The sequence below is a fragment of the Thalassophryne amazonica genome, chromosome 1 (genome assembly GCF_902500255.1).
Source record: "Thalassophryne amazonica chromosome 1, fThaAma1.1, whole genome shotgun sequence".
NCBI lineage: Eukaryota > Metazoa > Chordata > Actinopteri > Batrachoidiformes > Batrachoididae > Thalassophryne > Thalassophryne amazonica.
The window spans coordinates 80,352,199-80,366,718 of NC_047103.1; the positions used below are offsets into that span (position 1 = coordinate 80,352,199).

The 14,520-nt window shown below is 41.3% G+C and overlaps 1 protein-coding gene across 3 annotated transcripts in view; it reads left to right on the forward strand.

The window, feature by feature from the left end:
- LOC117512002 (partitioning defective 3 homolog) overlaps positions 1 to 12,976 on the forward strand; it is a 1,323,734-nt gene extending 1,310,758 nt beyond the window's left edge. For all 3 annotated transcript variants that reach the window (XM_034171933.1, XM_034171942.1, XM_034171950.1), the window contains one exon: positions 10,360 to 12,976. In XM_034171933.1, the coding sequence (XP_034027824.1) occupies positions 10,360 to 10,786 (427 nt within the window). In that variant the 3' untranslated portion in view covers positions 10,787 to 12,976. The remainder of the gene's footprint in view (positions 1 to 10,359) is intronic.
- Positions 12,977 to 14,520: the final 1,544 nt, after the last annotated feature.

Consider the following 14,520-nt stretch of genomic DNA (forward strand, 5'->3'; position numbering starts at 1 on the left):
TTAAAGAAACACATGGTGGCCTCAGCTTTTTCTGCAAGTTGACTTCCTGGCTTTGTTTGTTATGTTCTGTCATTCTAAATTTTCCTTGCTCTTCGACGTGATGTATTTTTCTATCCCCTCCCTGTGTAAGTGTTACTCATCTACTTTGTGACATATTCTGGCGCAGCAGCAGAGGTGATAAGAGAACTACTTTTCCCGAGGCATCAATCACAATTACATCCCTGTGGGAACAATGCCAACTGTGCTCTCTTCCCACCACCACTGCTGAAGACTTGCCTCAAAATCTCACAACTTGTCTAAAGTACTTTAAGAACTCAAAGGTCAATCTCTGAACAGAGAGCATTGCCTCACAAGTCCATTTCTAAGCATGCTGCTTGCTTATGAGTGGTTGTGGCCATGCTGCTTGCCAATCCAGGGTGTAAATGCGTGGCAGCTTGCCCAGACAATGAATCCCAGATATGGAGCATGTAGTGGAGCTCTCTCTGCAGTCTGTCCCCATACAACCCCTGGCAAAAATTATGGAATCACCGGCCTCGGAGGATGTTCATTCAGTTGTTTAATTTTGTAGAAAAAAAGCAGATCACAGACATGACACAAAACTAAAGTAATTTCAAATGGCAACTTTCTGGCTTTAAGAAACACTATAAGAAATCAAGAAAAAAAGATTGTGGCAGTCAGTAACAGTTACTTTTTTAGACCAAGCAGAGGAAAAAAATATGGAATCACTCAATTCTGAGGAAAAAATTGTGGAATCACCCTGTAAATTTTCATCCCCAAAACTAACACCTGCATCATATCAGATCTGCTCGTTAGTCTGCATCTAAAAAGGAGTGATCACACCTTGGAGAGCTGTTGCACCAAGTGGACTGATATGAATCATGGCTCCAACATGAGAGATGTCAATTGAAACAAAGGAGAGGATTATCAAACTCTTAAAAGAGAGTAAATCATCACACAATGTTGCAAAAGATGTTGGTTGTTCACAGTCAGCTGTGGCTAAACTCTGGACCAAATACAAACAACATGGGAAGGTTGTTAAAGACAAACATACTGGTAGACCAAGGAAGACAAAGCATCAAGACAGAAAACTTAAAGCAATATGTTTCAAAAATCGAAAAATGTACAACAAAACAAATGAGGAACGAATGGGAGTAAACTGGAGTCAACGTCTGTGACCGAACTGTAAGAAACCGCCTAAAGGAAATGGGATTTACATACAGAAAAGCTAAACAAAAGCCATCATTAACACCTAAACAGAAAAAAAACAAGGTTACAATGGGCTAAGGAAAAGCAATCGTGGACTGTGGATGACTGGATGAAAGTGATATTCAGTGATGAATCTCGAATCTGCATTGGGCAAGGTGATGATGCTGGAACTTTTGTTTGGTGCCTTTCCAATGAGATTTATAAAGATGACTGCCTGAAGAGAACATGCAAATTTCCACAGTCATTGATGATATGGGGCTGCATGTCAGGTAAAGGCACTGGGGAGATGGCTGTCATTACATCATCAATAAATGCACAAGTTTACGTTGATATTTTGGACAATTGAAAAGGATGTTTGGGGATGATGAAATCATTTTTCAAGATGATAATGCATCTTGCCATAGAGCAAAAACTGCAAAAACATTCCTTGCAAAAAGACACACAGGGTCAATGTCATGGCATAGGGTCAATGTCAATGAGCACATCTGATTTGATGCAGGTGTTAATTTGGGGGATGAAAATTTACAGGGTGATTCCATAATTTTTTCCTCAGAATTGAGTGATTCCATATTTTTTTCCTCTGCTTGGTCTAAAAAGTAACCGTTACTGACTGCCACAATCTTTTTTTCTTGATTTCTTATAGTGTTTCTTAAAGTCAGAAAGTTGCCTTTTGAAATGACTTTAGTTTTGTGTCATGTCTGTGATCTGCTTTTTTTTCTACAAAATTAAACAACTGAATGAACATCCTCTGAGGCCGGTGATTCCATAATTTTTGCCAGGGTTGTATCTGCCCATCATACTCTCACACTGTATATGCACAGGTGGGAGGATGTCAGTGTGTTTGGGCCCCTTCACACATAACATGAAAGACACGGAAACCGGAAGAAAATCCATGAAGCAAACACGAAATGAGGAGCCACGAACCATCATGCGCGTGGGCGAACACAGTGTGAGCAGCTGGAATGTGTTGCACCACATCGCGCCGCTGATGTGGAGAAAAATAACAACCAGCTGTATAATTAGTGAATATCACTGAGTTGATATAAATAATAAATAAAAGGGGATGCAATCCAGTTGTTAAAGTAGACCTGCATTGAAATAAATGCAGTCAGATCTTTGGACCAAAAAATGACTTATATTTACACATAAGATCCTTCTGAATGTAGTAAAATAAATCTGCAAGCCCAGATCTGTCATTCAACTGAGAAATCTTCGTTTAAAAATGACAAATTTACAGCTAAAATTTAGCCCTCCGCAAAACTGTCATCACATCCTGGATGCTGCCGAGACATCAGGGAAAAGACTCTCTCCCAGCATGCATTGCGCGCGCCAACTGTAATTTGTGGATTTACGTCAGTTTGCATCTGCACCTTTTTCTTGTCTTTTACTGAAGGATCTACTTTTTTTAAAACTTCATATTGTCTTGCGGCACATTTGGTGAGTACACATTTCTTTTATTTGTGCTTGAAAATTATTTTGGGGGACTTTTTCATACGCCCGTTTGATTGAGTGGTGTCGCATTGAAAATCTACTGTCTTTCGCCTCTGGTGTTACCGTTGCGAGGTACGGAGGCGGGATCCGCAAAGAATCCAAGTCATTAAAAAGATATAAACCTCTCTCAGCGGCCACGGAGCTCTGCGGCTCCAATTACCGAGACGTGTGGCGCTGCGGAAAGTCTGTCCTTGCAGCAACAGGTGTCACCGGCCGCTCCGCAACAAAACAGCGAGTGTAGTCTCTGGACTTTTGCCAAGTTGGCTCAGGGACGTGGTGCCGGCTGCACAGCAGCACGCAGTCTCAGTAAGCGCAGCGGAGGCAGAGAGCGAGGCATCGGGGAAGAACATCGCCCGCTGTCGATGTCGCTGCTGATCTGAGCATGCAGAGCTGTATCTCACATTCATTGCTGCTTACTTTTGGATGGTGAAACCAGGATGTATATAACAGTAACATTACTAACAGATAAAATCAATTTCAATGCGGGATCGGACTGAAGGCGGGACGCTCCGTCTTCTGCCGGATGTCACTGCAATGACCCGGATGTGCAAACAGTTTTTGCTCAGGGCCGAATTTTAGCTGCAAATTTGTCATTTTTAAATGAAGATTTCTCCGCTGAATTATAAATTTGGGCTTGCAGCTTTACTTTACTGCATTCATAAGGGTCTTATAAATACATATCAGCTATTTCTTTCTGAGATCTGACCACATTTATTTCAATGCAGGTCTACTTTAAGCTCTGATGTAACGCATCCCGTGATAAATCTGTTTCCGGATCCAAAGACCTACAAGTTTACAATTAAAGTTACGTCTGTATGATCCTTTTAAGGATCTACAGTTTGTTTAGTTTGTGTTTACAGTGTGCGCAAACCTCCCTCCCTCCCTTCTCCGCCTCCACCTCTGTTAACCGCATTCATCTGTTTCTAAGGTAAGAACACCTAATACAACTTTTTTTTTCTTTTACTTTATATATTTTATTATGCACAGGGAAAATATACGTCTGTTTGTTAATAAATAAATAAAAAATAAAAATAAAATATCTATCTATCTATCTATCTATATATATATACACTCAACAAAAATATAAACGCAACACTTTTGGTTTTGCTCCCATTTTGTATGAGATGAACTCAAAGATCTAAAACTTTTTCCACATACACAATATCACCATTTCCCTCAAATATTGTTCACAAACCAGTCTAAATCTGTGATAGTGAGCACTTCTCCTTTGCTGAGATAATCCATCCCACCACGCAGGTGTGCCTTAGACTGCCCACAATAAAAGGCCACTCTGAAAGGTGCAGTTTTGTTTTATTGGGGGGGGGGGATACCAGTCAGTATCTGGTGTGACCACCTTTTGCCTCATGCAGTGCAACACATCTCCTTCGCATAGAGTTGATCAGGTTGTCAATTGTGGCCTGTGGAATGTTGGTCCACTCCTCTTCAATGGCTGTGCGAAGTTGCTGGATATTGGCAGGAACTGGTACACGCTGTCGTATACGCCGGTCCAGAGCATCCCAAACATGCTCAATGGGTGACATGTCTGGTGTGTATGCCGGCCATGCAAGAACTGGGACATTTTCAGCTTCCAAGAATTGTGTACAGATCCTTGCAACATGGGGCCGTGCATTATCCTGCTGCAACATGAGGTGATGTTCTTGGATGTATGGCACAACAATGGACCTCAGGATCTCGTCATGGTATCTCTGTGCATTCAAAATGCCATCAATAAAATGCACCTGTGTTCTTCATCCATAACAGACGCCTGCCCATACCATAACCCCACTGCCACCATGGACCACTCGATCCACAACATTGACATCAGAAAACCGCTCACCCACACGACGCCATACATGCTGTCTGCCCTGGACAGTGTGAACCGGGATTCATCCATGAAGAGAACACCTCTCCAACATGCCAAACGCCAGCGAATGTGAGCATTTGCCCACTCAAGTCGGTTACGACGACGAACTGGAGTCAGGTCGAGACCCTGATGAGGACAACGAGCATGCAGATGAGCTTCCCTGAGAGGGTTTCTGACAGTTTGTGCAGAAATTCTTTGGTTATGCAAACCGATTGTTTCAGCAGCTGTCTGAGTGGCTGGTCTCAGACGATCTTGGAGGTGAACATGCTGGATGTGGAAGTCCTGGGCTGGTGTGGTTACACGTCGTCTGCGGTTGTGAGGCTGGTTGGATGTACTGCCAAATTCTCTGAAACACCTTTGGAGACGGCTTATGGTAGAGAAATGAACATTCAATACACGAGCAACAGCTCTGGTTGACATTCCTGCTGTCAGCATGCCAATTGCATGCTCCCTCAAATCTTGCGACATCTGTGGCATTGTGCTGTGTGACAAAACTGCACCTTTCAGAGTGGCCTTTTATTGTGGACAGTCTAAGGCACACCTGTGCACTAATCATGGTGTCTAATCAGCATCTTGATATGGCACACCTGTGAGGTGGGATGGATTATCTCAGCAAAGGAGAAGTGCTCACTATCACAGATTTAGACTGGTTTGTGAACAGTATTTGAGGGAAATGGTGATATTGTGTATGTGGAAAAAGTTTTAGATCTTTGAGTTCATTTCATACAAAATGGGAGCAAAACCAAAAGTGTTGCGTTTATATTTTTGTTGAGTGCATATACCCTGAACGACATGAACAGGAAGCAATCGCAGCTCACAGCAACTCCCATTGAAAATAATGGAGAAACGACCCTGAGCATCTGGCATTTTTTACATAAAACAAAAGCAAAAACATCGTCTAAAAACCCAGTTAATATATCCAGGAGAGTTTTAGCATACGATTCCTGTTTCATGCGCACTTCATGTGCAATTCAACCAAATTTGCACTATGTGTGAACGGGCCCTAAAGGTTTCACTAAAACTCTTAGCTTCAGATCTACATCTTTCACACAGTCAGACTTAACTACTGCTGACTAAAAATTAAAATTCTAAACCAACAGTACCTCGGCGTCTTGTTCACGAGTGAGGGGACAATGCAGCATAAGACTGTCCGGAAAAGTGGTGCAGCAGGAGTGGTATTGCATTCGCTCTACCATACTGTTGTCAAAGTCAAAGCTCTGGATCTACTGGTCAGTCTTCGTTCCTACTCTCACCTATGGTCATCAGGGTTGGGTCATGACTGAAAGAACTAGATTGCTGGTACAAGGGGCTGAAATGGGCTTCCTTAGGAGGGCGCATAGTAAATTTTGCCGAGTAAAATATACTCTGCCGGGATAACATTTGGTCCCAGTCTAAATAGAGTAAAATACACTCTATTATAGAAATCAGCTCCACTGTCCTGTCAAATCAAATGTTTCTACTCCAATAAGAGTTGATTTTACACTGTGATAGAGTGTATTTAACTCAGTTTGGAATTTCATTGTTATCGCAGCAGAGTAAATTTTACTCTGCAACGTTTACTGTGTAGAGATAAAGTGAGAAGCTCGGTCATCCCTGGGGAGGTCAGAGTAGAGCCGCTGCTCCTTTGTGTTGAAAAGAGCCCATTGAGGTCATTCGGGCATTTGGTAAGGATGGCCCATGGGCACGTCCATCTGGGAGGAGACCCCGGGGAAGACCCAGGACTAGGTGGAGAGATTATATCTCCACACTGGCCTGGGAACGCCTCGACACCCCCCAGTCAGAGGTGGTCAATGTGGCCCAGGAAAGGGAAGTCTGGGATCCCCTTCTGGAGCTGTTTCCCCCATGACCCGATCCTGGATAAGTGGTTGAAGATGATGATGATGCTGATGTACCACCAATGGACACTTTTCACCAGAGAGAATTTTTCTTACTTCACAGAAGTGTTGGAAGAAGTAACCCCTTTGTTGAGTGTGTCCACACCGCATGGAACCTTTAGATGCTATTCGAGTAGTCCATTTTTAGCTTCTGATTCTGGGTCAGGGCTTTCACAGCACAAGACAAACCATTAAAGATGTAAATGTACATACCTACCAGGTTCCTACTGGTGGTGCAAATGCAAAATGAAACAAGGGCTTTGGTAGAGTCTACTTCTCGGTTTTACTTACCCCACTGGGTTTTCCCCAAAACTACAGAAAACAGCCTTAAAGCTCTTAAGAACAGTGGCAAGTTTTGTATGTGATGTTGGTCAGTCAATTTTGAATGAATTAATCAATTACACATCAGCAAGTGTCAGGGGGAGCAGCATATGTTTCAGTTAAACACACCTATGGGAAAAACCTAAGAATCATAGCAGTCTACCATCATGTGGTTTCAGCAGGTGTCTTTGCACTTGCCTGTAAACAGAGTAGAGTAAACAGGAAAGGACTCAATCAATATGTATCACAAACGGAACAGTGCATTTTCAATTATGAAGAAGGAGAAGAAAGGCCTTTTCAGCCATTTTCCCTCAGTGTAATATACTTTTTTTTTTGCACACCAGTGGCCAAAAGACAGAGAATGCCCTGTGAGAGCCCATTCGCCCCCGACTTGCATAAATGCTTATATGTATGTACACATCTGATCACATGGGGGCCGGACATCCAGGTCTGATTGCATACAGCATGGGGAGATGGGGAGGAGCCTGTCAGCTGATCACAGCACACTGACAGCTGGATGACAGCTCAGTGCACACATTGCAAACACAGAAACCACCACCAGGACAGTTATATAAATATTTACGACAATACCTACATATGCAATTACATAACAAATACTGAAAATGAATGACCACATAACACAGAGAGTGACACGTTGGTCTGGGTGCTGAATGAAGGGGCGGGGGGTCGTGTTTGCTCACACCTGCAACGTCCCAGCTTGAGAACATGTTCCGTGTTTGGAAGGACATTCCTCTGTGAGGCATGTGTCTCTGCCTGCTGATCTCACGTGGAAATATATAAAACATCTTTCACCTTTATGCCGGGTTGCAGCGGCTGGACACAGTGCACCTCTTCCATGTCTTTGTTGATTTCAGGCATTTTTCCGCACTGATTATAGGCCAGCGATGGTAGTGCAGTGGTAAAGTTTCCATCTGGTAATCAGAGCTTATGGGTTAGAGTCCCGTGAGTGACAGTTTTTTTTTAACCAGGGTTATTATCTGCAGGTTTCTGTATTGCTTCCCCTTTTATGTATTATTTATATCAACCCAGTGATATTCACTAATTATACAGCTGGTTTTTATTTTATTGTTCTCCACATCAGCGGTGTGATGTGGTACCGGGATCATGCATGCCTGCCCGTCGGTGCAATGTTTTCGTGGTTCGCGCATACGATCTGCTTCGCTGTGAGTTGCCCTGAGTTGCACTTATTAGTACTATCTGTGAAGGGACCCTTAATAACCTCTCCACTTTGTTTTTTTAAAATTATGTTTCTATTAATAAATCAGTGATGGAATGTCACAGAGACTTCTTTCAACCAACTTCCTGAAACTACAGTGTGACCTCGTTTCAGTCCCTGTACGAGACGATTTTTGCCTCATAGCCAGTCTTAGAGTCTGGAGGTCACATGGCTCTCTCTCTCTCTCTCTCTGTCTCTCCCATCTTCATTCACACTGTCACTAAACCCTCATAAATGCTTAAAAAAGGCTCTGTCAGGGTGAAAATTCTTTATAGTTTTTATTTAGTCCTACAAAGCATAATGTCATAAAAGCATGTGGATAGGCTATTTTGTCAGGATCTTTCCACTTTTTATCCAATGAAAAATATTTTTGGACATTTCTGCATAGAGTAAAGATGTAAGACATCTAACTGGAAATGGTAGTCATTTCGTTTTACATTTGTTTGCATTAATATACAGATCAATTAATATTTTCTTCATATATTACACCACTTTTGTAAACCAAACACTTGGTGAGCCCATTTTAGCACCAAAACAGTTTATCCGCAAGAATAAAGATGTGTACGTGCCACATATTCTGAAAGCTAAGATTGTTGTGAACACTTTGATATGCAACACATGGACATTATACTTAAAAAAGGACTTTCTGAAAATACAGTAAAGTCTTGAAAATACCCCTGTTTCTAATGTTTGTAGTTCACATACCAGCTGATTGATGCACCGCCATGAAATTCACTGCTTGAGATTTTGAGAAAACTGAAGTTTAGGTAATTATTATGTTGAATCTCAAAACCTAGCATGTGAATTTATATTATGTTCTGCTTTTCAAGGAATAACACAAAATCTGAAAAAGTAATTTCCATTTCTGTCACTTTAAGGCTTCAGTTTTAGGAATGTGTCAGAAATACTATTGCTTTAGACAGAAAGTAGCCTGTGTGTTCTTTGGTTCCTCTCAGCCCCTCTGGACTGAGAATTGGTCAGATAAGAAATGCTGCAGATTCACTAAAAGCATAACGAGCCCTTGGTTTCCCTCTGCAGTGCAGTGTGCTGTGAACTCAAAACCCTTTTAAGCACACAGCGGGTCACTGAGGTGTGAATGCGATTTCTCTTAGCATCCCTGACGTAAACGACACTGTCACAGGTCTCCCATCGCAAGTCGGCCTAAATAGATCCAAATAATGGAGGAGCAGACTTAACACTTAAGCTCAAGACCCCACAGTCCCCAAGTGATGGCTTTTGAATGGTAGCTTCAGCAACGGCCATATGTGATAGAAGGCAATCGTGTGACTTCTGTGAGAGCGATACTATGTACATAATGTCCATATGTGCACACACGTGTGGTGTGGTGGTGTGTGTGTGGTGTGTGTGTGTGTGTGTGTGTGTGTGTGTGTGTGTTGTGTGTGTGGTGTGTGTGTGTGTGTGTGTGGTGTGTATCTGAAGTATAGAAGGCCTGCCTGTGCTAACAGTGCACCCCTTTATGTCTTGATAAAAAATTAACTTGATCAATATATATTTCTTTTTCTCTATGAGGATTTAACATTTGTATTTGTGTGGTTCTAAAGTGACTCTCACACACAGATGGTGTGTTTATGGCACGTAGAGGTGCGTGTAGCACTCACTACCCAACATGCAGCTGTCCACCACAAACACACACGCTGTCTGTGTGACACACGGAAAGCACAAGGTTGTTCAGAAACACAGTCCATGATGAAATTGGAAAAAATCAAACTAAGTTAATAAACATTGACCAGCAAGCAGCAGACGATGCCCAGATTACATGCTATGTTAAATGCCACTGAACTCCATGCGGTTGCCAGTATTGGCAGCCAATACCCACGAGCATAGCACGCCAGTGGATGCTATGAACACACCACACACATGTATGGCTTTTTCTGTGAGAGGGTGTGAAGACTCCTGTGAGCATTTTGTCTTCTACGTTTGTTTTATATGTAAATGTTAAAAGGGTTGCATTCCTTTAGCACTTTTACATTTGATGCAGATGCACATGGTGCTTTACAATGATACTTCACATTCACTCATTCACACATTGATATCAGGTTGTTGCCATGCAAGGTACTCAACTGCACACCGGGTGTAACTTGGGGCTTAAGTACCTTGACAAAAGGACTTATCTTTGCTTTACTTATGTCTGTAGTTTATGTCCGTGCCTCAATGATATCCACTGATCTAACAAAATGCAAAACCAATCACATTCTTCCCTGAAATGCAGTTTAATTGTTTAATTGTTTCTTAGTAGTTGTGACTCAGAGGTCTAGGAAAAGGTTTTCCAAGCAGTGTTAACTGTTATCCTGTTTTATTGTCTTTTTCAAACACCACAGTTGATCTCTTTACCTCTCTGCATTTAGGCAACTTCGTAAGAACCTCAGCACATTGTCCCAGGACTCTTGGGACAAGGTGTACGTATCGCAGGGGAGCTTCCAGGCAACCAAAGACAACACTCGCTATTCCAGCAGCCAGGGATCACGCAATGGCTACCTTGGAACATCCATTGTAAATGCCCGCGTCCTCTTAGAGACTCAGGAGTTGCTGCGGCAAGAGCAGAGACGGCGAGAGCAGGAGGCTAACAAATCCAGGCTGCGCCCCCAGGAACCCCTAAGCGGTAACACCTATGACCAACACAGAGATCAGACTGAGGCCCAAGGGTCTGGCATGGACCATGCCCAAACCCCACCCAAGGGCCCATACAGACAAGATGTACCTCCATCTTCTTCTCAGCTGGCGAAGCTCAGCAGGCATCAAGGCTCGGAGAAAGGGAGGCCATTTTTCTCCTGAGACATTTATAAGTGACTAATACCAAAGAGGGATGTTTGTTTTGTTTTAACATGCTGAGATTTTAATGAGAATGTTAACATAAATTGTTCATATTAAAAAAAAAAAAGATTTTCTAATGATATGAACATGATTCCTTCCACTTTTACTGAAAAGAAATGATTTAAGGTATTTTATTGTCTGGAATTATGAACATCCAACTTTGTGCCTTCCAGTCCATTGGCTAGTTTTATAGACATCCGCTTCTCATTTTCATTCTATTTCTTGTGAACTGCAGCTGTGACCCATTCACCGAACACTGTCAGTGCAGCAGACATCACAGGAGAAGCTGATTGGTTTTTTGGGCCTCATCTGAGAGCAATCTGACCTAAACAACATAACCTCAAGCACACGAGACAGAACAGACATGTTTTTGTTGCACTGTGGTGAAATCTAAGAGCTCAGTCAGTGCACGCTAATGTGAATGTGCCATGTTTTTTAGCAGTCACCGCTCTGTACGTGTGACTGTACTTGTTGCAGTGAGTGATGCAGGCTGGAGCTGGCATGGAGCGGGAAAAGGATGAGCAATCTGACCGCCTCCATCGAAGCGAACGGTGTTCTGTACAGTAGTTGTGGACATTTTTCTAATTGAACCGGTGCAACAGTTTGAAATTTATATTTGGGTCACAATTTATGAATGCTGTAATGCTGGGTCTTAACAGGAAAGTCTAAGAGATTAAGATGCAGCCAATCATGTTTTATGCAAAATGAAAAAACCTTGCACTTTCCACTTTGTTCTGGTTGCATTCCTAACAAAAACAAATCTTTATTTCCAGGGTATAGTGACAACTCCAGGAGCTAGCTGAAGCGCTGTTATCGGTACAGCTAATTTTTGCTTGTCTACACTGGTTTGGTCCCAAATTCCCAAATGTTTGTTCTTGATGTGACTCTCTACAACAGACCAGTGAAAGTGCTTCCCTCTAATGAGCTCATTGAGTGCTTTTACTTTCTTCTGTTTTTTTTTTTTGTTTTTTTGTACAAGCTGCGCAAAGTTGTTTGAAAAAAAATCACTGAGGCATGTCTGTACTTCACGCCAACATAAGTCTCATACTGAAGTGTTTTTCATCACAACACGAACTATATAATGTGTGGCATTCACACTTGGTTTGGGTATTTGGTCCGCTGGTTCAGTTTGTGTTCTTACAACAAATAAATCCCACCAACAGTCAGTCCTCCATTTTCAAGTGGTTTGCTTGTTTGGTCCACACCAGAGTTTGAATGCCTTCATTTTACACACACCACTCTCGATGAGCAAACCACATTACATGAAGTAACTGGAAGTCTGCATGTGTCCTTACCCAAAAGCAAAAGTCACCTTTTAACTAATCTGGGATGCTCTGCAACTTATATTATAAAGGGAATTATATTCAAAATTGGGGAACACACAATGCACAATGGTACACAAAAAAACATGGTTCGGTAACATTTTCAGTACAGTGGAAACAAGAAACACAACATTAAAGTCATAGAGCCTATGTCCTTTAGGCTGGTATTTGGCTGAACAGTCTTCCAGCTTGTTACAAAATTTTTTCCTTGAATTCTTGTGAAAACTATGTTTAAAAATAAGTAGGAATTAGTCTGGTGCGATTTGTTCCTCTTCATGATCCCATTTTTGACAGTTGCAGCTTATATTCTGGTGCGACGTTCAGTCCGGTAAAATAAACTAATATATTGTGTACAATAGAATGACCCTGTGAATAAGACGTCATTTTTTTAGAAAAAATTTCCAAGAAAACACACTATCTTTGTACAAAATAATGTGGCAATAAGTCATGAACAATGGTAGTTTGGTAAAATTGTGAGAGGAATGTGTAGTAAAAGATTAAGGGCTTGATTTACTAAAATCCAAGATAACCATGCTGAACTGTGTGGGCATTCCAAAATTTTGTGCATTGGGATGGAGACAGTTTTGTGGGGTATTACTAAGATTAGCTGTGCATTTGATGGTATGTAGCAGCGTGACGTTAATAGCAGAATGGTAAATGATGATTTTGTGGCATTATGGCTGTAAACCCCCAAATGAAATTAAATCAGCCAAACAGGTGCAGGTATGCACCGTATGTTTCCTTACACACAAACTCTGCCACATTACTGAGCGTGTTCATGTGCTGGCAAAAAAAAAAAAAAAAACCCTCTCAAATTTCAGACATTTAATTATTTCTTCCATGTTATTAAGCAAACTGGTTCCTAATTACGCCGAGTTCTACCAGTGAACACAGTTATTCTGTGTTGCATACAGACCAACTGTGCACAAAGCACACATAAGCTGTGCATTGTTCCACACAGATTCCAAGTTGTGCATGTTAGTGTTTATTTGTGTCACCCAGCATGGGACATCAATGACAGTAATGATCACGAATCACACCAAAATATACTAGTCCACTTATTATGCATTGAGACATTTATTCTGAAAAACAAAAGCAAAGTACATAACTGTTAACTTCGTAAATATGCCTGACAGTTTACAATAAATTATTTTTTTTATTTTTTTATTCTGTGTATGAGGAGGCAGCAACCTCTGCTGCTGGAACAGTAGGGTGTCAAGTGAAATAAATTAATGCCAATTGTTCAAATACACAAAATTCAGATGTTATCAGCACTTGATAAATTTCCTTTTGACCATGATAAATCATAATGCTTGTGCAATCCTCACCTATTTGTATCTTCCCTCCCAGAATTCTGCATACTCAGGTGGACAGATGCCACACTGCATATTCATGAAGCCAAATGTGTTAAAAGGAAAATACCAATATTTTGCACTTTTGAAAATTTTTGCATTGCCTTGGTGTTTGCATGCTTGATAACACAATAAACCTTAAGTCAGTCACGACCTAAATGTAGGTTGGTAAATAGGAACCTTACTGCAGCCAATAGTGTTTAAATGGTTTCCTTCTTACATGTGGGAGTACCTGTGTCATGGTATGATACACTTTATTGACAGCTATAGCCTAATCTTAATTGCTATGGTTACAGTATTCTACCATGCACACGAAAAATATAAAAACGTGATCTTTTGGCAGAAACATCCCTTACAGCAACTCCTACATACTCATACACATACCGAGATCCTAAGCCTTAGTCGGTGTAATACACTGAATTTACATATAATTTTGTGAAGCTGACAAAAATAACACAGTAGCACTGTTTGGGTGAGACAGTATGGCAGACATTGACTTCAGTGGTTGCAACCCAGTATCCAGCTGAGTACACAGACACATGACAGTAAGGTTTCATTATGCCCCCCCCCAAATTCACTGGGTTTCACTGGCTACTTTGGACGTAAAGTCTTTTTCCTTTCCTTGCTGAACATGTGATGTAAAGGTACAGGTGTTGTTCAATCAAACAGAACAAACCTATGTAATGTGAACAGCTTTTAAAAGACCTTTGTATGATTTGAAACTCCTTACTTTTGTCTCTTGTCTAATTAGCCATTGTGTATTTGCTGAGCAGTGTCCACCAGTTCCATTTATTTTTAGTGCTCTTTCTCTCACATTCTCTGATGGGCCACTAGGCAATGAAATAAAACATTTGGTCTTCTAAACTCATCCAAGCCCAAAATGTGTATCCCTGAATTATTATCATTTAGATTTTTTTTTATTATTATTATTTGCAAACTGAATTTCTGATGGCTTTCTCCTGGGTCTGGGTCTGCTTTGAATGATTTTTAACTGGTGTTTTTAGAGTGGAAATTGAAATCT